A 24,425-nucleotide genomic window follows, 5' to 3' on the forward strand; every position below is an offset into this window, starting at 1 on the left:
CGTGCGGACTGTCCCCGTCCCCCCGCGGAGGTCACTCATCCCCACCTGCGCGCCCCGGGGCCGCCCGGGCCGGTGAGGCGGCGGTCGGGCCGGGGAGCGCCGCGCAGCCCGGGTAAAATGGAGATCTTCTCCCGGTGCGCTTAGGAATGCAGCTGGGAGCGCGGGAGGTGGGTGAGGGGAAGGCGAGAACCTGGAGTGTGCCACTGAATCTTCCTTCCTTCAGCCAGGGAGAGGAAAATGGGATGTTGTGGGAGAGGAAGGCGGAGAGGCCGCAGGAACAGGCTGCCCGCAGCCGGGCTGTAGCAGCGACAACAAACAGGTGTGGCCGGGAGAGTGCCCGGTGAGTGCCGCACGCAGGTCACAGCTGCCGCCCCTCCGCCTGCTGAGCACCGAAACCCCCGGTGGGAATCGCAGCCTGTGTTTCCTGTCCTGGGGTAGCAGAGCAGTTTGGTGTTTGAACCGGCCATGCAGCGGGGGAGGAAGGAAGGAAGGAAGGATTTGTGGGCTCCCAGTTTACATCAGGGTGGAAATGGGATGAGCAATAGGGAGGTTGGTCTCCTCCCTCCCACTGGTTTAAGCGCTCCTGGGAATGCACTGTGAAAGGTTAGAGGAGCCACGTTATGTCACCTCACTGATGTGCTGGTCCACATCTTTGATCATGGGGAAAGCTCAAGCTGCGTAGCGCTGTGGTAGTGATGAGGAAATGTTCTGGAAAAGAGATTGGTTTTTTCTCTTCTCTTTTCCCACCATACTTCATAATTTCATTGAAGTTGGATGCTTCAATTTTTTAAACAATCCTTTTTTCAGACCCTTAGTCTTACTTTGCTGTAGGAATATTTTCAGGCTGCAGAACTCCTACCCATGGCACATGGGCAGCAGGTCCTGGCAGACACTTCACAACTGCTTGTTGTCACCAGAGATTTAAGATAGGAACACAAGTGCATGAGGCAGTGTTGGGTCCCATGGTAGAGGGAAATTTGGCAGTGGTGGCTACACACTGTTGTATTTGCACACTTCATTAATAGCTCACTCTGTTGTGGATTTTTTTGTGTTTAGGATGTATAAAGGTTAAGTGCCAAGCACCAAAATGAGTGTGACTTCGTGGTTCTTGGTGAGCAGCACTGGCATTCGCCATCGGCTCCCTCGGGAGATGATATTTGTTGGCAGAGATGACTGTGAACTCATGCTCCAGGTAACGTGGCTTTATTTATTTATTTATTTTTATTATTTCTCCCGAAGATGCAGTAGATGTGTACGTAATGCTGGGGATCTATAGAGATGTTTGATGCTTCTTCAAGTGACACCTTTTGAAAGGAACTTCCTCTTTTTATCCTGTGTCTTTGTTTCCCATGAAGACTTCATGTTTGTGACAGCGCAAGTGAGGTTTTCAAATTGCCATGTCATCAGATGGATAGGCTCCGTAGTGGTGGGAGATTAATCAAATAGATTAACTGTCTTGATGCTACTAGAAGCAGTAAACAATTCTGTCCTGATCTGCGATTATGCTGCTGGTTTTTTTAGCTTTTAATACATGTGCTGTTTACATGTGATTTGAATGCAGGCAGGGTTTTTTGTTTACCTGTTTTTCCCTTTAAATTGGATTAAATTATTTATGCTGGTATTTCTCACTTAGGTGTTTTTATCGTGGTAGAAAATACTGATGTTTAGCAGAGGAAGTCTGTTTTGGTGGAGTGAGTAGGCTGGTGACCTCTTCCCAAAGTAATTGTGTTACTTGGGCAAACTTGCAGCTTCTGTCAGTACTTTCCATACCAGCATGTGTCTCTGCTGGACCTAATCCAACATGTCTGAAGTGTTGACTGTGGTCTGATGTTTGACAGCATAATGTAGTAGATGTCACTCCAGACAAATGGAGCTGGAATCTTGCAAAGAGCTTTTGACAGGAGCAGTTTAGCTCAGGAATTTGTAGAAGCTCAGAATTAAATTAGTGCCTCTGCTAGACCTATGCCATGAGTACTTAAATGCACAAAAAATGTTCGATTGCACCTGCCTGTCCCCCTTTTGCCCCTTTGTGAAGGTGGCACGTGTTCCTGTTGGTGGCAAAATTAGGAAGCTGCCTGCACAATGGAGACTCCCTCCTCATAATTTCCACTGCTGACCTGATCACAGGTATGTCCTAAATGCTGTGTTAATGATCTACTGAGGAGGCTGTGTTTGTAGTCGCTGCAGGGATTTTGTATGATATGTTAGTAAGAGGTCTGTTTAGAGAGGTAGAAATTCTTGTATAAGGTGTACTTGGAGGACAAGGTGCTGTCTAGCTGTAACAAAATGTCAGTGTCCACAAAAGGAGAGCTTGCAGTGTTTGTCCTGCTCTGCCTGCTGGCAGTGAATGGCATGGCTGTGCTGCAGGGGTAGAGTTAGAAGCTCCTGCTCCACAGCAGATCATTTGTTTGGGTTCTCCCATGAATCACACTATCTCTTACTTTGTGTTTCTACATGTCTGGCTGGTGAGGCATGTAAAGGTGACACATTAAAAATATCCTGATATTTGCTGTACGCCTGCATTTGGCTGCTCAGAAACCTGATTGCTGTCTTCTCTCATAACTTGAAGGGAGAAAACACTCAGTGGCCATGGTTTCCAGAAATGGTCTGAGTTTTAGGCTGCCCATCTTAATATCTTGTGAAGGTACTTGGGGTTTTGGGTTTTTTTTACTGTCAGATTTCAGTACTCTGAAAATCATGTCTCAAACTGTGCATGCTTAAATAAAAGTACCCAAATATCAGTTATGCTTAAAATGCACAGCTTGTTTCTCTAGTTGCTTATGGGATTAACTGGGTATCATGGATTGTGAGCCACTCCGTACCAACCAGAGTATTTCATGGTTCTTTGCAAGTCTGAGCTGGCTTGTGAGTGTTGCTTGTGGAGTACCCAACCTTGTGATGCTCTTCATTTGCTATGCACTTTTCTACAAGGTAAATGCATTGAGATTCCTGAAAGAGCCAGGAGTATCTGTGAAATGGTTGTATTTGGGGGCTTGTAGGTGGTGGGTGGTATTAAAAGAGGTTTCCATTATTTCACCTGAGTGAAGGCTCTGGATTGTCTATAAAAGCCAGCAGCTTGTGTTCATGTGACACTTTATAAACATACTAGGCTGCTACCTCCAGTAATAAAGCTTTTTCTTGGCTCACATGTAAGGTCTTGTTTTGAACAGCACAGCACATTCTTTTACTAGCCATTTACTTATAAAGATGTTTTCCAGAGCTACCTGGGGCTCCAAATGAGATGTTTGTAGTAAGACTGAGAGCAGAAGAGAAGCTGTGAACAGAGAGACTTGATATCCAAGCAGAATTGTGTGTGAGCAGATGGAGGACAAGATCTAAAAATAGACTTTTTCCTGACTGTGACTGTCCATGTCACAAAATCATTGTGCAGACTGGCACAATCATTTGTCTTGGGAGAAGCTTAAGAAGCAGGGCAGTTATCAGAGCAGATGGACAGAGCTCTTGTGGCAATTATTTGCACCTTGTAGTATTTCTGTGGTACTGACCCTGAAACTGTATATTCACAGCACAGTTATTTTCCATATACATTTTGAGATATTGACATTTAATCCTTTAAAGTGCACAGCTGGGAACAGACTGGCAGTGACTAAGTGACCTGGTCAGTGTTTTTTCATCTTTAAGGCTGTTACTGCTTATTGATTTCATCGTGATATGGTTTGTGGTTCCCTGTTGAGACCATGTTGAGTCCCTGTTGAGACACTGTGCTCAAACATACAACACGGAGATAATCCTTGTCCTGGACACCTGCAGTCATGCCCTTCTCATTTTACTGTTTTAGGAGTGTCTTGTCTTTCGATATTTTCTTGTAACATGCTGTCTCAAGGTATTGGATCTCTAAACGGCAAAAAAGGATGGCTTTGTCACCAAACAATCAAGCTTTAGTTTTGTCTGGTTTTCTTATTTCATAATACAAGTAGTGGATTTGCTTTCTCATTAACAAAGCGGTGAAGAAACCCAGAGTCTTTCATCTTAAAATTAAGTTGGTGTGATAGTGGAGAAACATAATCTACCTTGATATCTTCTATACCTGCTAAGAGGATTAGAAATATTTTAAATGTTTTTGCAGCTCTCTAAAGCTTCTAGTACAAGTAAATGCGAGATTTACATTGGGTTTGAATGTTAATGCATGGGTGAAAATGCTGTGTAGTGTAGCTGTAGCTTGGCATGCAGTGTTGCTATCAGAGCCAAGGGCTCAATTCTGCCCTCTTTCTAAGAAAAGTGTTTGATTTCTTCAACAGCCTCCCTGGTTCCTTCAGGTAACAGTCAACAAACTGCAAGAGTGTGGAAATCTGGACCTTCACTAACCTGCACTGGTGTGGGTATTTAATGTGAAGCTTGGGGGTGGTAGGAAGTAATGCTCTGAAAAGGTTTACTCTTTTTAAAAATGAAAAATAAAAAAGTTTTTGGATCGTCATGAAGAAAATAATTTTTCCCTCCCCCAACATCCTTCTTGGGAGATGTAGCTGCCATTTTAATCAGCTTTGATAACTTGCTTAATGTGATGGATACTTAGGGGACAAACATTTTGCAAACTCGAAAATTTCCCTTAACCATTAAAGCATTCCCCTCTGCTCCTAAACAAAACATTTTTTTGCTTTTTTGCAAAATGTAAATATTTAACAGAATGGAAAGCAGGGTCATGATTTCCCTGTTTTTGTTTGAGAGTGATGTTTACTGGAAAATTTGTGGAATAAAAATGTTTAACCAGTGCTCTCTTGAGTATTTCCCTCCCTTTAGAGTGATGTTCTGGGCATGTGATTGTCCTACACTGGGTGAGTTTGCACACGAGTGTGAGTTACAGCAGGGGTAGGTGCAGGCACCATGGTGCTTTCTGTTTTATGCCTTTATCCCGTGTGCCTTTTGAGACAGCCTGACATTTCCTATCAGGAGACACTGTTTGCAATTGCTTATAACTCTGCTAAACTTTGTAGCTGTTTGGGATGAGAGTTTATTTTCCAAGCGTCTGTTTTAGGCAGTGTGTTCTGGATGCAATCATTTATCTCCCTTCTTTGGTCTTAGCTGTGAGCAACTCTGAGAAAAATGCTGTTTTCTTCAGTTCAATTATTTTAAAGTATATTTAACCTGTTCTTTGAAGTTCTGGCATTGTAGAGCTGGGGCAGTGAAGCTTTTCAAGAGTGAATGACTAGGTTGAAGGTAGTGGTCTGTTTTTTTCCCTAATCAATAATCTAAATGTGTTTGACCAAGTTCCAAACCTTTGAATAAAACCTGGAGTTTGAATGTGGTCAGCAGGGACCTACTTGATACTATTGTCTTAAGTAATTTCATCTGGGAGTGAGGTTGGCAAGGGGATGGAGTGCAGAAGCATCGCAGGTTGGGCAAAGAGGAACTGGGTGCAGATATTGACAAGGCTGGGGTGTAGATGTAAGAGCAGCTGTGCTAGATTAGATCAAGCTGCACCTGACCTGGCATCCTGGCTCAGACAGTGGTCAAAGCAGCTCTCGAGGAAAGGGCAAGGACAAGCCAAGAGGGTAATGATACTTCCAGAGTGCTTCTTCAATCTTTTCACTTGTGTTTCAGGAAGCCAGAGGTCAGATCTTTGCATCTAGTGGTTGGATTTCTACTCTATAAAGCTTCACCAAGAGATGAAGATTTGGCTAAGTGAGGTAGTGTAAGGATTCTGTTGGTGCAGTGAGAGGAGGAGCAGCAGGACTTGGAAAAGTGGAGGGGGTGGTGCAGATAGGGCAGAAGCTGCTCAGTGTGGGCTAAGCGGGCATTACAGGATGTGGCTGCTGAGCAGCATCGCCCTTAGGCCTGAGATGGGTCAGGACTTGCTATTATTCTGGTGTCAGCAGAGAACTGAGAAAAGCTCCTAGCCAAGCATCTGTCACTGGTCCAGATGGGACTTCACATGCTGCTTATGATACCAATTAGTCAGTTCAAGTGGTAGGGCCTTGTGAGCTGAACACACAAGTTCGTTCTTCTGGTGAATCACATAAAGGTAACAATACTGTGTTTTCCTCTTTTTAGCTTGCTCTGTTAAAAAGCCAGGGAATTACAAGCATTCTAGGCACTGAAGGAATATTCTTATGGCTGCTAAGTCAAGTGTTTATAACTGCAGAGCAGTTACAACACACTAGTGTGAAGGCTGCTGAAGGCTGCCTGTGTAATCCTGCCTCTGCCCCTGTGTACATAGGCATGAAGATGCAATCTGTTATTGTGTCGTTCCTGGATATTTTTCCCCGCAGGATCTGTTCTGTGTCTGGTATGCAGGGTGCACGGCATGCTCCACAAATAATAGAGTGCAAAGATGAACTCTGCCTGTGTGTGACATCTGGTCAAATTAAGGTTTCACTGACCTGATGTATCCTGCCTTCCCTGGGCCATACTTGATAATACGATGTCTCTCCTATGTAGTTTAGTAACTGCATACATAAACAAATGTGAATAGGTGTGGTGTAGGTTATCTACAACATTATGCTGGGAAGAAGCAGATGGTGTGAACTTGGTAGGTGATCTTTTTCCTGGTCCTTCTAGGTGAATTCACTACAGTGCAGAAATTGTATCCCTCCATTGCTCACGTCCAGCACTGGGAGCTCCTAGAAGAAGCTGAGGGGAATCTCTGCTGGTTTTTGTGTCTGGACCTCCTTCCCCATGGAAGTGCAGGGTTGATGTGGGAAGCTGTAGTTGGGACATCCCCGCCCATGCTGTTTTGCTGCAGTTATCCGGAGGGTGTGAACAAGCACCTAAGTTAGTCCCTGGGTGTTGGGAATTGCCAAGAGTAATTCATTAGGTGTTACAAAGGGAGTAAATGTCTTACAGAAGGGAATGGATCTAGCCTTGGGAGCGTGTGCTGCTTTTTGACAGGTAGTGTTTCCAGGTGCTGGGAGAGCAGCTGTGGGAGGAAGGATGCACATCCTGTATTTCCAGGTCTAGAGTTGTTTTTTTGGCTCTTCCTTGTCCCATTGTGTTCTGTTAATGTGCAGTTGATGGGAGAAGGTTACGATGCTTGATGAGATGTGGGTGTAGGAGGCTGGAGGCATAGCAGGACCAGCAGACTTTAGAGGGGAGTTCATTGCTGGAGGCAGTGTAGGGAGAGAGGTGATGGTGGCACTGGAGGCAGGTAGTTGTTAGGGTTGAGGGGGCTTCATGCAGCTGGCAAGGTGCTGGAAGCCTGGACTGCCAAAGGAGGGTTTGTCCCACTCTGGAGTGGGCAGAGAAAACAGGGACCTCTTCCTTGTATGAGATCCTGATCCAGGCAGTAGCAGCTCAGATGCACTATAAAAATTCAGGCTTCTGTCCCACCTAAAATGATGCTTTTCCATGCCTCCTGGGTGGCCATGTAAAACAAAGGGAAAGCCAGTGCATCTGTGGGGCAGCATGCTCCCTGCCTGCGGTCAGGATCTGACCCTGGGTCACTTGAACCAGTTCACTTTGGGCATGGGGAACCAGCAAGCAAAAACCCATTTTACCCCAAAATAACGGGTTAAGTTTTTATGGGAACCATGCCAGCCTCCAAATCCCTTTGCCAAGCTGTGGGGATTACAGTTTCATTTTCCTGGGGGATTTCTCCCTTTTGTTCAGTGCCTTATTTTGCTTGAATACTCAGGCCCTGGTTCAGCCACAGATCCACAAAGCCCATGATCTTGGCTGCAGCAAAGCTGAAGGCAGGAGCCTCTGCAGCCTGGGAGCTGTAAAGTGAGTGAGCCCCAGGATGAGGTGGCTACACTTGCTGAAGAGATTTGTCTGCTTAGGCAGAGTCATTAGAAGCTGGCAGCACCTGCCCCTGGGAGCAATCAGGCTGCCACAGGGGTGGCACTCTTGCAACCAGCCTGGGGCAGGATGGAGCGTTCACTGATGTTCTGGAAAAGTACTGAACGGGCCAGTGCATGCAACGCTGTGAAATGCTTTGTGGTGAAAGAGGGAGACCCAGTGTTCACATCTGTCATTAAATGTTATCCGGCTTCTTACTTTTGAAGAGCAAAATTCGCATCTCAGGCCAGAATGCAAGGGATTTTTTTTTTTTTTTTTAATTTGGTTTTGTCTGTCTCCACTCTAAAGTGGGACACCTGCAGAGGTTTGTATTTCCTTACTGGGACACTTGTGCAGAGCACAGTACTGGCAGAAATGTAACCTGTTCACTATGGAAAGTATTTGAGCAACTGTTTTATTGCATGCTGCCACCAGAACGCTGCAGTTATTTTGTGCCAGAAGTGCACAGCAGACTGCAGTGAGGAACAGGGAAACTGCTCATGTTTGTTTATTTTATCTCCAATACCACGATGCCTCACAGCACTGGCAGGGCTGAGGTCCAAATCTCAACCCCAACCAGTACGTTTTCACCCATGGTAATTCTCCTGAGAAAAAAGTAGCATCTGTATCTACTTAGACAGCTGAGCTGCGTCTGCTCCCTGGCCCTGTGGGGAAACACAGGCTGTCTGGCTGTGTTTCTCCTCCTGCCTTCCTAGGCAAGTCTTTTTTCCTTGTGGATTTTGCTTGGCATGTCTGCAGCTCATCCTTTCATCCCAAGTGCCCTGTTCTGTGGATCAGACCCTTCACAAAACGCAAAGCTGTTGGGTATGTGCAGCACACGTAGCATTTGTGCCTCCATGGAGATTCCTGCAAGCTTTTGAAGCTGATTTTGCTGATTTGATGATGTGTGCAGTTTTGAGACTCACAAGTGAGCTGCCTGGTTGCATGGCTGATTGGAGACTGCTGATCCAAGGTGTCAGCACCACTGTGGGACTGGCAGACCCACATGTACCATTCCTATGTTTTGGACTATCTGGTTAATGTGATCTTGGAAGAAAGAAGAGCTATATATGAAGTACCTCCATCCTCAGTTATATGCTGTGTGTGCATTTTGTCTACTAGGTATTTAAAACATGATGCATGGTAGATAGTATGACAGAACAGCAGCACAACCTTATATTAGGAAGTGATTTGAATGTCTGGAAATTCCAGCTGTGGATGAGGGCTGAGTGTAGTAACAAATCAGTGTCCATGTTTTCCCTGCAGAGAAGTATAAATGTTCTTAATGAGAAGAGCACACGTGTTTTCCTGAGAGTTGTTTTCATTTGATAACAGGTCCAGTGTTGGGACATGGTGAGAATGCTATGTTCTTCCTTCATTCCCAGCCTGTCGGAGTGTAGCCTTGTTTCTTGCCTGCAGATCACCAGTGCTTAAGAGAATACCTCCCTTCCTTGCCTTCTTTTCCCCTTCTCAACCTCCTCTGAGGTGCTCTAGCTCCGGTTTGGCTGTTCAGATCTCTTACCTGTAGCTCAGGACTGCTGCTCACCCCATCACAATTGCTTTTCTGGTGAAACAGATTAACTGCAAGGATGTACTGGTTATTTTTTGCTTTTGATATCTGGATAGGTAATTGAGGTTTCTTATTAACACTTCATTGGAAATTCTGTTGGGTTTTTTTTGTCTTGGACCCCTCTAGCCTCTCCTGACAGATGGATCAGTCTTGCCTTTTGTTGGTGGAGGTCATGGCTGATCATTAAGCAAGACTCAGTATTTGGTGCACATGTGCATTTAGGCTAGGAAGTCCTCTTATATTAGTGATTCAGTCAACTTAATTGCAGTTTTTCAATTTATAGATGGCTGAAATCTTTTCAGTGAAGTTGCAGATGGCTGGGAGCTCTGCACCCATGGGCAGCTCTGTAATGTGTTGACTCAGGCTTCTTAAAACACTTTCTGTGATTCAGCAGGTCACTCCTTAGAAACCACTGGCCTGCTGGGCTGAAATGACTTCTGCAGGACTGTTCTTGGGCTCTCAGCTGTTAGCAGCATGGAGACTGGTTAGTCTCCTCTTGGGAAGTGGGATTGAGGCAGCCTGCTCCTCTCTGAGACAAAAGCACCGTCAGCCACCGGGTTGCCGCTGTCGCTGCACGCAAGAGCAGTTTATGTTAAATGTGACTGATGTTGAAATAAACCACACCTCAGTTCTCAAGTAAGAGTGACCTTTGGCAAGTCTGCATTAAAATAAATAAGGTGTGATTTTAGTTATTTTAAGCTGAGTTTCCTTGGAGACAGGCCCCTAGGAACTCCTGCTGCCAGTTCCTGTGATGTTTTCTAGCATAACATAAACAAAACTAAGAAAATTCCTCTCTTCTCCACAAAAGCATGAAATTTCACAGAAGTGCAATCAGCATAACAGTTTGCCTTGTTCCTGATGCGCTCTTAAAGAGATGGTGAGAGGTTGTATGAAGACTGTGGGTCAGATTTTGCATGTTGTTTTGACTCCTTTTGCTGTGGGCTTTCTTGAACACAGCCGGAACTTCCTTGAAAAACAGAGTGGCATAAATGGGTTCCTTTGGTGACCTCTTCGTGCATTTATGTAGGGGAATATCATGTTGCTAGAATACGTGTCTGCTCCCCTGAGATGACCCTCGTCTGACTGGGGACCCCTGAGTGGCTGAAGTCAGCTGTTGTGGAACACAGCAGACCAAAGGCTGTGCTCACTTACATCAGGGTCAGATGCAGGGCAAACTGAATTTTTCAGAGACAGCTGGTTCCCAAAAATAAACTTCTTTTTAAGTGACCTGTGATTCATTTAAAATCAGATACCAGATGAAATCTACCCCAATTTTTTGTCTGGGTTAACTTTTTGGGGTGGAAGCCTTTCTGCCCTTGGAAGGGGGCTAAACGGTTTGTTCTGCCTTTAGAATCTGTTAATCCTTAAATGAGCCTCCATGATGTACTGTAAAAAGCTAAAGCAAACACTGCTGCCCCAGTTAATCAGCATTCCCTTGCATCTTGTTGGGAGCAGTGACGTCCACAATTTTGAGTAGCAGAGGGATCACAGAGAAGACAGACCACATCTGTGCTGTGCAGGCACAGTCCCGTGTGCATGGTTGTCTTTGACTCCAGTGGGATGAAGCACAGTACATAAATGCCCATGGATAGGGAGAGGGGATGGTCTACCCCTTCTGCTTTGTAGGTGAGGTGTGGTGAGTCCTCCAGGGAGCCCCAGTCCAGGTGCAGTGCTCACACAGCCAGGTTGTTGTGGGGACAGACTCTGGGCTTGCATCCCTCCAAAGGGTGTGAGGGACCATGTGACAGGTCAGGAACAGCCCCAGCTTTTGTAGGATCAGCTGCTCTGATGCCTGAGGCTGTGACTGGAGACTCTTCTTGTCCTCAGGGCCGTATGCTGAGTTGCAGGGCCTGGGCAATGTCCCTTGACTGTCCTCACCTGGACCATCCTTACCTTGCACTGCATACACCTGCCACAGCCACTTGGGTCATTGAAAAATAGACCGAGGAGCTGCACCTGGTGTGAATAATAAGAGAGAAGCAGCAGCATTGCACTGCAGATGCTTAAGACCTGCTCTGCCTTGAGGTCAGGGGTCAGACACCAAGTGTGGGGATGGCATGGGGCGCGGGGTTTTTGTGTGCTCCTCCTGGGAGGGCATTGCTGTCTTGGTTCTCATGTTTAGTGCTCAGCATAGCAGGAGACATGGGTGGGATGTCCCCAACCATGTTGTCTCTGCCTGTCCCACCAGCTGTTGTTTGTGTCTTGGTGGGGGTGATTGCTGTCTGAGCAGCATCAGTTGGGTAGCAAACATGAAGTGCTTCCTTGTTAAGTCCAGCAGCATGGAGATAACTGTATTAGTGAGGGAGCTGGAGCCATGGGGTCACTTGCTCTTCTCCTCACTGCCTCTGCTTGGGGTGACATGTCATGAATAGTGTGAGGGACATTGCAAAGTGGAAGGGCAAGCTTCTGGCCAGGTATATGCTTAGTTCATGTTGGTACTTCAGGGTTAATCTGGAGGATGTGTCTCCTGGGCTGATGGATGCTCTGCAGGGGAAGGAGGTTCTCAGGTGTTGTGGTATTTCCAATGTGCTTGACATTGGCAGGGCCAGAAGAAATTCCTGCAAATAGTAGCAGTTTGTGTGAAAAAAGCCTCTTTTGTTTTCACCAAGGAATTCCCTGAAACAATCTTTGCCTCTGCATGCTTGCAAGAAGCCAGATAATGGCTTGCTGAGAGCTGTGCTGTGGAAACCAGTGTGTTTATACTTGGCAAAAGGGAAGGACTTTTCAGCAAGAACTTGTTGGTTGGTACCCAGGAAGAAGAGGATTAGCTGACTTGGAGCCTGGCTGTTCTCCCTGCTCTGGTAGCATGCCCTCCCCTCCCCTGGCCTGAGATACCAGGGAGGTCTCAGTGCTGCATGTATGTGCTGATGGAGCGACTGCTGGGGGTCAACTGCCTGGGGTCAACTGCAGCAAGGATTCGAGTTATGAGAGGCAGCAGGTCTAAATACAGACAGTCTGGTGTCTTTATAGCTGTAACACACCATATTTCAAAATTATTCATACATCTTGTTATAGCACTTCTTCAGAAGTCTGACACAATGCCTGCTCAAGTGTCATACTCTCTTTTGAAGATAAGGTGCATTACTTGTGCATTGTGACAAAGCCAGTGGCACCAGATCACTGTCAAGTTCAGTGTTCTCAAACCCAGCTTACAATTTAAATTTTCCTGGAGTTGCGTGCTTTCTCATTCCAGTTTTACTAACCTCTCTCTAACTTGGAACACATCCTAAAATTTAAATCAATTCCAGGACATAATCCTGGGAACAGTGTAAATTTTTAGGAATAAGTTTAGTTTGTAACTTAAGAATTTTTTTCCTTTGAAAAATAGGAAGAAATGATCCCAAGTAGTATCATCTCTAGTGATGAGGCCATTTGCCTCAGCAGTTAAAAAATGGAGCTCTTCTAGCTCATGCTGGCTCAGATCCTGGCCCCTAGGCTTTCAGTTTGACTGGTTTTGTTCAGTGTGTATTGATATAATTTATTGAAATTATGGCATAGTCTTGACAGCCTTCAGCAATTTTTTAAAAACTTTTTCTTTTCCCTTCTCCATGCAAATAGTGTATTGTCTTCAAACTCTGCAAACAACCATGGAAGCATTTACTACTTATCCTTCAATTATATATAGTAGTACATAGTATTTAATCCTTTCTGCTTTCCCCCTCTGTCCCCCTACCCCATATGAAGTCAGTTTAATGTCTCAATGTTGCTCTGGTTAACAGTGTCTCTTATGCCTGACCCGTCTCACGCTCATTGTGCTTCCATTGCCAGTCCCGCAGTGTGGATAAGCAGCACGCTGTAATCAACTATGACAAGGAGAAGGATGAGCACTGGGTGAAGGATCTCGGAAGCTTAAACGGGGTGAGTACCAAACCTCCCAGCTGGCAGGGACGACTTCACACTGTGCTGAGTCTGCAAGTGCTCGTGCACTCGCTGAATCCTGCTCTCAGACTCTTTTGGGTCACTGCAGCTGTTGGCATGAGTTAAGCCAAACATGCATAATTATTTGCAAGGCCTGAGGTGGAGGTCATGTAGCATCTCCTCTTGGGAGGGGGAAGCCTTGGTGAGTATTGTACTACTTTTTCCCCCTCTCTACTGGTGTCCTTGCAGAACGCTTCAGGGCTCACAAAACCATAAAGCCTCTTGCAAAAGGGGAGGAAATAAATTCAGTTTTCTGTTGGGGATGTTAACTTTAAACTGGTGGAGATTCTGGAGCAGCTGTTCAGCATGAGCAGGGTGACCTTTTGATGGTTCAATTGTCAGTGCACGGAGTGATTTATGGGATGATGGGACATTTAATTTTGTTGGGGAGAGCCTACTTAAAACCACCTCTTTTTTTTTAAAATAATAAAAATTGCTTTTTTGCCTGCCTTGAGCCTGGTTTGCATGAAGACTGAGGAATAATGTGAGCAAGGAAGAGGGAACTGAGCCTGACTGATTCTTAACCCTTGCTCTGGTCCAACTCACGCAGTGGTGTTAGGCACCTGAGTTCCATGATATTTAAATACACCACTGTTGTTAAAAATGTCCTAATGTCATAGCATGCCTCTGTTTTGGCAGTTTCTTCATACAAGTGGAGCTATTCCTCTGCTGGAGCAGGCCTAAGCTAGATTCACATAATTGTCTTCCCAGTGGGGGTTTTACTGGAGCCATTGTTTTGGACTTGGAAACAGAAGCCCTCCACCATCACAACCACAAAACCACAAGAGGAGCCCTGAAGCTTGTACAAAAACAGTGGCTAAAGCAGCCCTCAACCATTCTGCCTCTTCTGGCATCTGAACACAGCAAGAATGAGGGCTAATCCTTCTCAGCCTAATAGCTGAAGGCAGAGAGCCCTGCTGAAATGGGAATATTTCCAGTAACTGGTCTGGACTCTAGCTGGATCCCTGGTTCAAAACCTGGTATTTAACACATGGTGGCAAAATAACAGCTGAAAATTCTGATTGCAAGGGAAGGAAGGCTTGTACCACTAATTATTTTCTATCTGCACATGCTAAAGTATATGAATTTACAACATTTTAATAGTAGACTTATGCTTAGAGAGACAGTGGAGTAAAAGGAGTTACAGCGGTGCCTGTCTTCTGCAGTTGATCAAACACTTCTATGGAAAAAAACTGTTGTGGCCAAACCAAATTTTACATGCAAGAAACATGTCTTTATTTGAAAATTGTCACAAAAACTTGTTTTCCCCCCTGAAACAAAAGAAATCACTTTGGAGGACCTTGATTTTAAATCCATTTTCAGAATTTCCTTTTATTTTGTATTTGACTTTGAGTAGTCAGCAATGCGTTATGTGGCTTTGCTGGATAATCTGGTTCATATTAATTGTCAAAGTGTTTTGTATTGTTTTTGTTATAATGTTCAGGTAATTGTGCAGTCTCTCTTCAGAGTTTTTTGTTTTTAAAGGTAGCATTTCTACCTGCATTAAGCATTTTACTGGAGTTATTTTATCTGAAGTAATCACGGTCAAATAAGTAACTATCAAAATGTGTTCTTGCAGACTTTTGTTTTGAAGAAAATTCAGCAAACAATTATTCCTGTTCTAGATGTGACTGATGTGGGTTTTTTAAATATTAAAAAATGTAATGCAAATTGGAATTCCATGCCTTTTAACTAGCTGCACTGTTTTTATTCTGAAACTACAGGCTTCTTTCTCAGCTCTTCTGTAAATTGCCAGGAAACTGGGGACTGTTGTCTGCCGAGGTTCTAGTTTCCTGCTCTAGCATTTATTTTTCCTCTGTGGTTAATACTAGGTCTTATCATGCATGTTTGGCTTGGCTGAAGTGAGAAGGCAGAAGACTGTGCTGCAGTTGTGAAAACATGTAAATTCATTTTCTAGCATAATTTTGTTTCCTCAGCTGCGTTTGCATTAATGGTATAAAGCCCCAGCAGCAGGTTCCTGGGCTGAGAGGCTGGGTGAATCCCACCTTGCCAAGTAGGGTAATTCCTGGTGTCTGACTGCCTCAAATCCTACTGTGGGAGTACCTAATCCCCATCAGCACCCTAGGGCTTCTTCAGCCCTTTCTCATTTTTATTTGGCCCAGGTCATTGCAAAAGTACATGGATTTATTTGTGAGAGATATCCACGCATGCTTGATTTGATCCTCGGTTGGTCTGTGAGAATTGTTTCATAGTGGGTCCCCTCAGAAAGCAGAGACATCAAAGACATTTATTCACAGCTGCGAAATACATTTCTTGCACCTTTAGAAGGATGTTAGCTTCTTTCAGCCTCAATTAACTGCCTGGGGCATGGGAAAAAGGAGTGTGTGAATTTTTAGCACAAATGGTTTGGTTTTCTTGGACAGTGTGGCCTCAGGTGTCATGGTGATGCTGCTGTAAATTTTTATCCCATTTCCCTGTGCATTTTCATTTCCCCTTCCTCTGTGATAGGCTTTGCTTTTTAAATTATCAGGCCTTGGGGCTGACACCAGTCTTGTTTGCCATCCAGCAGAAAGCTGATTCCTAGCTTAGTAATTAAGATCATGAGTTGCAACCATTTGCTGGTTGAGATGGGTGTAGGAGAGCCAAGAGCATTTGAAGTTCCTAACTTCAGGCGCCTCATTTACCTGTTCAAGTCGGGGACTGAAATTGTATTTGCAGCTGGTGCAAAGGTAAATCTCCCTAGAGGTCCCTTCACATAATTGAAGCATAATTGGGGTGCTCTGACTTGCCCATGGGAGCTACTTGCTGGTGTTGATTTTTCCAGGAAACTTAGCTCCTAGCTCCTGCCTTGGTGCTGGCACATCCCGAGTATGTGCGTTGCCATCGGCAGATGGGCATGGGTGCCCTCCAGGAGCACCGTCCCTCTGAAATCTTATCACCCTGATACCCTCAGTCAAAACCCATTCCTGTGCTTCTCTCCTGCAGACATTTGTCAATGATGTGAGGATTCCTGACCAGAAGTACATCACCCTGAAACTGAATGATGTCATTCGCTTCGGCTATGATATCCTTTCTGAAGAGGATTTGGACTCAGGCTTTGTTTGGGTTTTGCGCTGTTTGCTGCATGAAGAGGTACCAGGGCTAATTGTGACTACTGAGTAAGGTGTTTGTTTTGCCTCTTGGAGCCTTTGGATGGATCATAAACTTGTGTTTCTCCACCATGAAACTAATTCAGAGCACATTATTCATGGTGCCTGCTTTTTCATTGGACTTTGGATCAGGCCCTGCACTGGCAGTAGTGACTGTGGAGGTGCCTCTTCAGTCTCCTCCTATGGAAGGGTTGCATTTTTTTTTTTTTTACTTGGGTGGCAACTGTAGCTGGTACCAACCAGGAGCAAACATAGTTCATATGTTTTTGTATGAACTAGCATCTTCCTATTTTTTTTTCATTCAGCTTGCATTGTTTTGTTAGTCATTTCACCCAGTTGCTTTCTTTCAGACAATTTTCAGGCCTTCAGCGTTCAGCATTTAGCTGTGGAGCTTGTGGCCAGACCCTTGACTCTGTATTGATTAAAGTTTGCCCGTGCAAATTGTTTCTGCCACAAAATGCAAGAGTAAATCTCTTTATCAATAGTACATTTCACCTCTAGCAAGGGAAGCTAGGTTGCAGTTACTGCTTTACTTACAGACCACAAATCCTGCTGGTGTCTGCTAAAACACCTTTGCTTTCATCCCTTTCTTTTTTTATCCTGATGTGACTGTATGACTGGCTATAAGCATAGATGTTGGCATGCCTTTCTGAGCCTGCAGAGCAGTAGTGGTAAGTAGAGGCTCCTATTGCTGTCTTTTCATGTAATCTAATACTTTTTTCACTCCTTTTCAGTTGCTTCTATCTGCCAAACCTTGCCCACTCAGGCTGAATTTAGAAGTAGCAAGTGCCTTCTCCAGGTTTTTTTTTCTTTTCTGGGGAAATGTCAGTTAAAACAGTCCAGACACTTCTGAGAATAGAGGCAGAGACTAAGCTTTACCATTTGGTGGGGGGAAATGTTTGGTTGGATCACTCTTGTGCATCCTTGACCCTAAGGCCACATTTCTCTGCCTTTTGCTGTCCCCACGATAATCTGTTTGTGCCTGGCCATGCTTTAGCCCTCAAAATATTCCAAACCTTGAGCCTCACTGGTTTTCCAGGGAACTGGGTACTTCAGCTCTCAGCAGTGACAGGGCAGGAGCACTCACTGTTGCAACCAGGATTGCTTAAACTTACATGTGTGGCATCCTGGATCTGCAGAAAACCAGGTTTTTCTGGGCCACGTGTAAGATCATACTTCGGGTCTTGGTCCCTGTCATCTGGGATCTTGTCATTAAAGGTGGTGTCTTGCTGCACCCATGATGAAGTCTGTGACAGTCCCATAGGCAATCTCAGTTGTAGCTTTTCTTAATTTTGCAAATGTTTTTTTTTTTTGATGTAGCGGCTTGTGTGTGTTCTGGTCTCTTGGTGTCTGGGGAAATGCACAAAAGACTTGCTGTGAACTCCAGTGCTGGGAAGGCAAAAATCAGTGCCTGGAGTATGGGCGGGTTTTAATGGTTGTGATACAGGTTTAAACTTTTTATAGAAAGCAATTCTCAGCAATGAGCAGCTGAGTTGAAGTATTTAGTCCTGCAGCCCTTACATGGATATTCAAGTGAAACGAATGATTACACTTAGGAGTTCTAGAATTTATTGCCCTCAACAGGAGAATTTTTAAGAATGTAGGTTTTCGAGTAATCTTTGTACTATGTACTACAGCTATGGCAGCTAAAATGTCTTCCTCTGCTTTGCTACTTCGGTATCACTCTGTTTAGCAGAGCTTTCTGTGCACACTGCAGTCAGCTTGGTGTGCATGGCAGCATCTCCTGAGGTCTCCGAGTCAGCTGTGTCCCGTTGTACTAGAGCATTTCTCTTTTCCATTTACAGTTTCACTTACAGGCTGTGCAGAGTTTCCCTGCTAGGCCAGTATCACTTGGTTTATTTTTAGTCTAAAATTTTCCATCTCTCCTTTTTCTTCCGTGTTGCTTTCTGCTGTGCTGACTGGGTTGTTCATGATGCCATTCCAGATGCTAGCTTTTTTTTTTTTTTTAAATACAGTGTTGCTGAGGATTATTGCTTGGGCTCAACCATGTGAATTCCTCCCTTCCTAAGAGATCACAGCAGCTCATGACCTGATTTACTTTTCATCTGGAAAACTGCAGTGACTGAAAGGCCTTGTCACGGCAAGAGAGTGCCATAGTCCCAAGCATTTGGGCAAGGCGCTGAACTCTGCTGCTCCCTTATCCAGAGTGTGACACTGGCCCATCTTGGCCAGGATACTGAGTGGTGTGCCTGAAGCTGCCAGCCAATGGAGAGGAGCAGGGTGTGAGCTGAGCTGGGGCTCTGGTTGCTCCCCCAGGTCCTGCACAGAGTTGCTGGTGCTCCTCCAGGCTTCTCCTGCTCAGGTCCCCTGCCTGCTGCCCCTCTGTTGTCGTGGGTCTGGCCAGCAAATGTGATTGCACACTGCATCACAAACTGTGCATGACAAAGACCATGCTGGGCTCCAGCACAGGCAACTTCTACTACCCTGCATATTTTAAGATATTCTGGTTTTATGATCCTGCTTTCATTTTGTGACTAAATGCTAGATTTCTCTGTCCATCCAATTCCTTTGTCTTTCCCTTAACAAGTTCTGTACATTCGAACATGTATGTCCTGGAACAAATTCAACACAAAGTCCCAGAAGAAGCATTAAAGGTAAGAGTGGCTGGGTATGGTATACTTTTTTTTTAATAAATTTAAGTACTCTAGTGATGGTGAAGCAGAGTGAAATATTTAAATACTCTTGATGGCAGTGAAATGTTTCAAAATGTGAGGCTCTCCTTGGATTTTGACTTAATAAAACCCTCCTTTGAGGAGAGATAACATTTTCCAGTTATCTCAATTCTGATTTCTCTGTGCTAATATGTAGAACAAGTTATTTATGTTTCATGACTGCCAAAAAAGGTTACTTAAAGCTGTAATATGTTGAAGAACAACCAGCACAGAAACTTGCGGGTGAAGCACAGCAGAACTTGTTCCCTCCCAGAAGTGGAGCACAGATGTCTTTTCTGAGCATGGTGACTTAGGCCAGCTCCACCACACCTCCTCCATCAGGCTGAAGTTTGCTTAATTTATTCATATGTACCATCTCGTTTTTGCCTTCAAGCTCCCAATTTTTACTTACTGAGCAGTCAGTCCTCTTACGAGTGAGGCATTTTTTAAACACTGTTCAGTAGCAGTTAAGAAATATTCAAGCATCCTCTTATCTAAGGCAGGAAAGCAACCCCCTCTAGGCGAGAAAGCTGTAATGTTCAGCTGTGGGACTGGGCTATCAGTGCCATGCATCAGCTCTTGGCTAGCAGGTACAGCCTTCTTAGCCCTGGTTCTGTGTTTAGGACTTGATGAGGATAGGAAATCTAACAGCTAGAATTGGGCAAATGATTCATTGAACTTACTCAGGGATAATCTGGATGGATTCACCCTTTTATTAATTTACTTGTAATAAACTAACTTCTAAATAGCTCATTTACTGTGTTAATATGGAACCTGTTTTAAGGTAGAATCACTTTCCTAGCTGGAGAGAGGGTTCAGAAAAAATAATTCAAATAGGTTCCAATTGCCTCTGCCAAAAAACTGAGATAATGCAGATGAGAGCCTTGAAATAATTTATAATGTTCCTTTAAGAAAAAAGGGGATTTCAGGATTTGAATCCTGAGTGGAAAATGGCCTGAGTTCTGATTCTTCTCAGTTTATTCTTTAAAGGATTTTCTGATTTTGCAGAGCTAAGTCACAGTGACCTTCTCTGACCTTCTTGTGTACTACAATTGTCACTTAATGGCCTCCAAATGGGGTATTTCTGCTGTGCTGTAGCTTCTACACAGGTGTGCATGCTTTTTGTTGAAAGACACAGCTGCAGGATGTAGGAACCCAGAGTGCCGAGAATATTTCTCTGCCTGTTTTTAAGGGTGGGAAGGGTTTGAGCGGGGTTTTAAAATCTCCCGCTGCTTTTATGGGTGTCAGCGAAGTCTCTGCAGGAGTTTTAAACACCTCCTCCTCATCAGAAGCAGGAGGTGCCAGCTCTGGAAGGGTTTCATGAATTACTCTAGCTGGTGGTGTTAATTTCTGAGCCGTTCCATCTCTTAGACTCGTGTAATGGTATAGAATAGAATTAATATTCTCCCAAAAAGATGGTAAATACAAATCTCCAATTACTGCATCAGGAAACTCTTTTTTCACCCAGGACAGCAAACAACATATTTCTTTTTTAGATGCTGGTAAGGGATGGTTATGAGCTAGGCTTTCAAAACTATGTATTATATTTGCCTCCGCTTGGGACGGAACTGCACCCATGATTTGTTTCTTGGTCTAGTTTTGGACAGCTTACCGTGTTTTTGATAGATGTTATCGGCTTGTGAAATCCCAGTCTGAGTTCTGACCAGCAGTCCACGGCTCCTCCTCCCCCCTGTGCACTGAGGGTAGGAGATCCTGGAGTTTCAAGGCCGACCCCGGGGTTTTCTTTTCTTCTGTTTCGACTTTTCCTTGAGTTTCAATGCTGCTTGATAGTTGTTTATTAAGCCTTATCAGAGGAACAGAGCCACTAGCGTGACCCAGGTACAGCATAGAGCACAGAAAGCAGGAGTGAAGTCTCTAATTACCAAGATTTACACAGCCTTTTAAAGATAATTTAACCAATAGTTACTATAAATGTATATTATTTTCCCTTTCCTACCAATTATTCAGTAACACGGGCAGGAACTGCGGAATTCTCTATCCAATCATTCCAAACTACTTCTACTGCAGAACATGGAGTAGTAGAAGAAGGAGAAGAAGGTTTAGAGAACAACAATTCTCCATTTTGATATTTTTTACTCTTATCTATTTACTACAAAGAGAAGCCCAAAACCTCTACATTTTTCACCCTGTGACAATCTTACAGAGTAGTCTACCACCTAATTCACACCACTGTATTTTCTAGTTCCTGTCTGATCATTGGTAATTTTTTCCAAGGTTGGAGGTTAAAACAGTGTTGTTCAGGGGGGTAAGAACCCTTAAAAACAGGCAGAGAAATATTCTCGGCACTCTGGGGTCCTACACAGTACAGACTTTGGGTGATTCTGTTGGTGGGGAAGAGGGGTTCACTGCTGTTTGTGTCTCTGCAGCATGAGAAGTACACCAGCCAACTCCAGATGAATTACAAAGGCACGGCCATGAAGAGGGCGGAGCAGCCCATGGAGCATGGTGTCTACACAGAGTCCCCACAAGCAAAGCTGGAGAAAGGAGAGAGGAAAGCAATTACAGGTACCTGCTTGGGAACCAGTTAATCAGGATTCTGAACAAAGTGCAGCTTGAGTCCTGTGCTGGGTGATGATTCTGACAATATAGTCTTGTGGGTTGCATTTGGGAGCAGTTCTGGAAGGATCATCTTTCTAAATCCCTGGAGTATTCCAGAGTCTCGGTTTTTGGAGATTCAGCCTCCAAAAAAATTCAGCTGATGTGATGGCTCCTACATGCTTTGTTGCTGTGTATGTTCTGGAAAACCTGTGGGCTGAGCAGGTTTGGTAAGTTCTCTGGCACCTGTCTGGTCTATTTTTAATTTCCTAATCGTGAGCTGGTGTTTGAACAGAGAGGGTGACTCAGAGTAGAAAATGTATGGCTGCTGTGGCGTGGTGCTGGCAGGCAAAGAAGCAGCAAGCCTTTCTTTTACAAAACCCTGGATGCTTTTAAATGGCTGTATTTCCTAATGTGCCAATATGTAGGATTGAAACCGACTGCCAAACTGGGAGATGTGTGCTTCAGGTTTGCTGTTCCCCAGCTTCAAACCTTTTCTATTTGAGGAATTCCTTCTGTTCTCCATTTTGTTACCAACTGCTGCCTTCCTTTAAAGACCCTCTGTCAAACTTGGTTCCTCCATGTTCCCTATTATGGTTTGCCAAGACCTCCCCAGCAGTCTTATCTCACCCATCTCACCCAAATTCCTGCTTCCTGTCTGTACTGTCCTGATGGGTCTCTCCCTGGTTTTGCTCAGGTATCATGGCTTTCTGGAGCTTGCTGGTGCATGGGAGGAAGAAATACGGTTTTAAAGCATACTGGTAACATGATTGGTAGTGTTGGTCTTGTGGCTCCAGGATGCCAGAGCACTTAGAAAGCTTTAGGGTTTAGCATGGAGAGTTGCCTGCTCTCAGTTGGAAGAAGAATCAGGGAGGAGAATGGAGGGAAGGGGATGGGCAAGTAATAGAGTGAGGTAAACATCTTTGGTGAGGTTACCTAGATATAGGTACAGCAGCTTTCTAGAAAAATGTACAGCTTTGGATAAATCTGTTAAGGCTTCATGGTAACTAATTGGAGTGGGTTGATTGACCTTAATCTCCCACGTATTGTCCTTAGGAAAATCCCCATAAGCTGTCATAGTGTAATGTTCCAGAGTGTAATGTCTCAGAGTAATGTTCTTCCTCCTCGGTCTCCTCGCTGTCTCCAGCTATGTGTGGAAGCACACGCACCCGTGTGCCTGGCTCCCATTTTTTGCACCAGAAAACCTTTTTTGTGTTGCTTTGGCTGTGTCTGTGTGGCTGTGTTTGGGACTGAGCCTGACAAGTGTGAATTTAAAGGGATGGAATTGTGGATGATTAAGTGTGACACCGGGGAGGGTGAGAAGAGGTGAACCCCACTGGGGGAAGAGCTCTCCAGCTGCCTTTCAAGGGGCAGGAGGTTCTTGGAAAGCAATGCCGGTAACTGGAACCACTTTGTGTTGCTACTGCATGGTTCCATGAACCCTCTGGTTTTTGTTTTGCCACCTTCCAAAATACACTCTCATTGATTTTAACCTACATAGTGTAAGCAGTTGATATTTGGAACACCTTCAAAGCCGGGACGTTGAGTGACTCCTCAGCAAGGTGACCCGTTTCTCTAGTCTGTGATTCGCTGAACTGCATTATGTTTCTGTCATCTTTACTGGGCACAGACCAGAGCTCTAAGGCAAAACGGGTTCTGTGTTCTTACTGGGGACCAGCACTGAAGTGTGTCACATGCAGTGGGACTGATAGGCAGAGCTAAAAAAATCTGTAAAGCGCTGCTAACCTCACTGAGCGATGGAGGAAATCAGGACTTTTGTTTGAAGTATTTTGCCGGATTGGACTGAAACCTGTGGAAGCAAGAGAGGGAGCATGAGCATTAAATCAGTACCTCGCTCTCCCAAAAGCATCTCTGTCACGTGAGCAGAATGATCAGTGGATCCCTTTTTCATCTGCGATGTGACTTAATTCACCTTGTCCTCAGCTGCACGCATGCACCGTTTCTCCTCAGCTGCTGGGAGGAGTGGCAGCAATTTGAAATGATTGGTAAAAAGAAGAATGTAGTGGGGGAGTGGGCTTGCTTAGTGGCAGCAGAAAGAGGCTTTAGGAAAAGAGCTGTTTTGCTAAGCCTGTAGGTATTTAGGAATTTGCATTGGCTAATTAGAGCAAGTTCTGGGCTGACAAAAGCCTTTAGAGGGATTGGTTCCCAGGGCCAGAATGGAAGAGAGGCAGAGGGAATGCAGGCTTTCAAGGAAGAGGTTTAACAAAACAATGTAAACAATTAGAGCTGCTTAGAAATGGGAGGAGGTGAGGGGCTGAGGATAAAGGGATAAAGGGGTGTGAATGGGAAACAGTCAATTTAGTCTTTATGCTCTTGAACTTGCAGCTTTTGGGTGTATGTTGCCTGTAAGCAGAAAATCATCTGGGAAATGTTTGAAGCAAGGAGTTTGGTTAATCCTGTGGGTTGGAGATGGATATGGATAAGTGTCCACGGTTTTGCTAGTTAATGCTAAAAATAGCTATTAGCTCTCATGTCTAAAGCCTTGAGTGATCAGGAAGCCAGGTAGAGCCTTGAACTGAGCAGATTTCAAGATGGTCACAATCCCCGTTCCCATCTGTTGCTACCTGAGTTGAGGTACTTGATAAGATACTTTGTGGTCTTCTGTTCTCAGCACGTAGTCAATCCCCAGGTTGATCTTAATTTTTTGTTTTTTCAAAGCTGCCACAGCCTGATGGGACTAGGTAATCCCGAATCTGAGGACTAACCTCTGAATAACTGCTGCAGGCCTGAGTTTCCAGGGGTGGAGGCTGCTTGCAGCGTCCACTTGAAATGGGCATCATCACTTGCAGGAGTAGGACCAATTGCAGGAGCTTCTCCCGGCATCTGTGAAATCGGTTGGCTCACCAG

At 44.7% G+C, this 24,425-nt stretch overlaps 1 protein-coding gene across 1 annotated transcript in view; it reads left to right on the forward strand.

Annotated features, from left to right (window-relative positions):
* The first annotated feature begins 1,056 nt into the window (after positions 1 to 1,056).
* Positions 1,057 to 24,425, forward strand: part of CEP170B (centrosomal protein 170B) — a 57,654-nt gene continuing 34,285 nt past the window's right edge. Inside the window, exons 1-5 of the mRNA XM_017728943.1 lie at positions 1,057 to 1,192; positions 13,070 to 13,159; positions 16,166 to 16,244; positions 18,886 to 18,944; positions 21,389 to 21,527. Of these exons, the coding sequence (XP_017584432.1) occupies positions 1,088 to 1,192; positions 13,070 to 13,159; positions 16,166 to 16,244; positions 18,886 to 18,944; positions 21,389 to 21,527 (472 nt within the window). The 5' untranslated portion in view covers positions 1,057 to 1,087. The remainder of the gene's footprint in view (positions 1,193 to 13,069; positions 13,160 to 16,165; positions 16,245 to 18,885; positions 18,945 to 21,388; positions 21,528 to 24,425) is intronic.

Source organism: Corvus brachyrhynchos, unplaced genomic scaffold (genome assembly GCF_000691975.1).
Source record: "Corvus brachyrhynchos isolate BGI_N302 unplaced genomic scaffold, ASM69197v1 scaffold1, whole genome shotgun sequence".
Lineage (NCBI taxonomy): Eukaryota > Metazoa > Chordata > Aves > Passeriformes > Corvidae > Corvus > Corvus brachyrhynchos.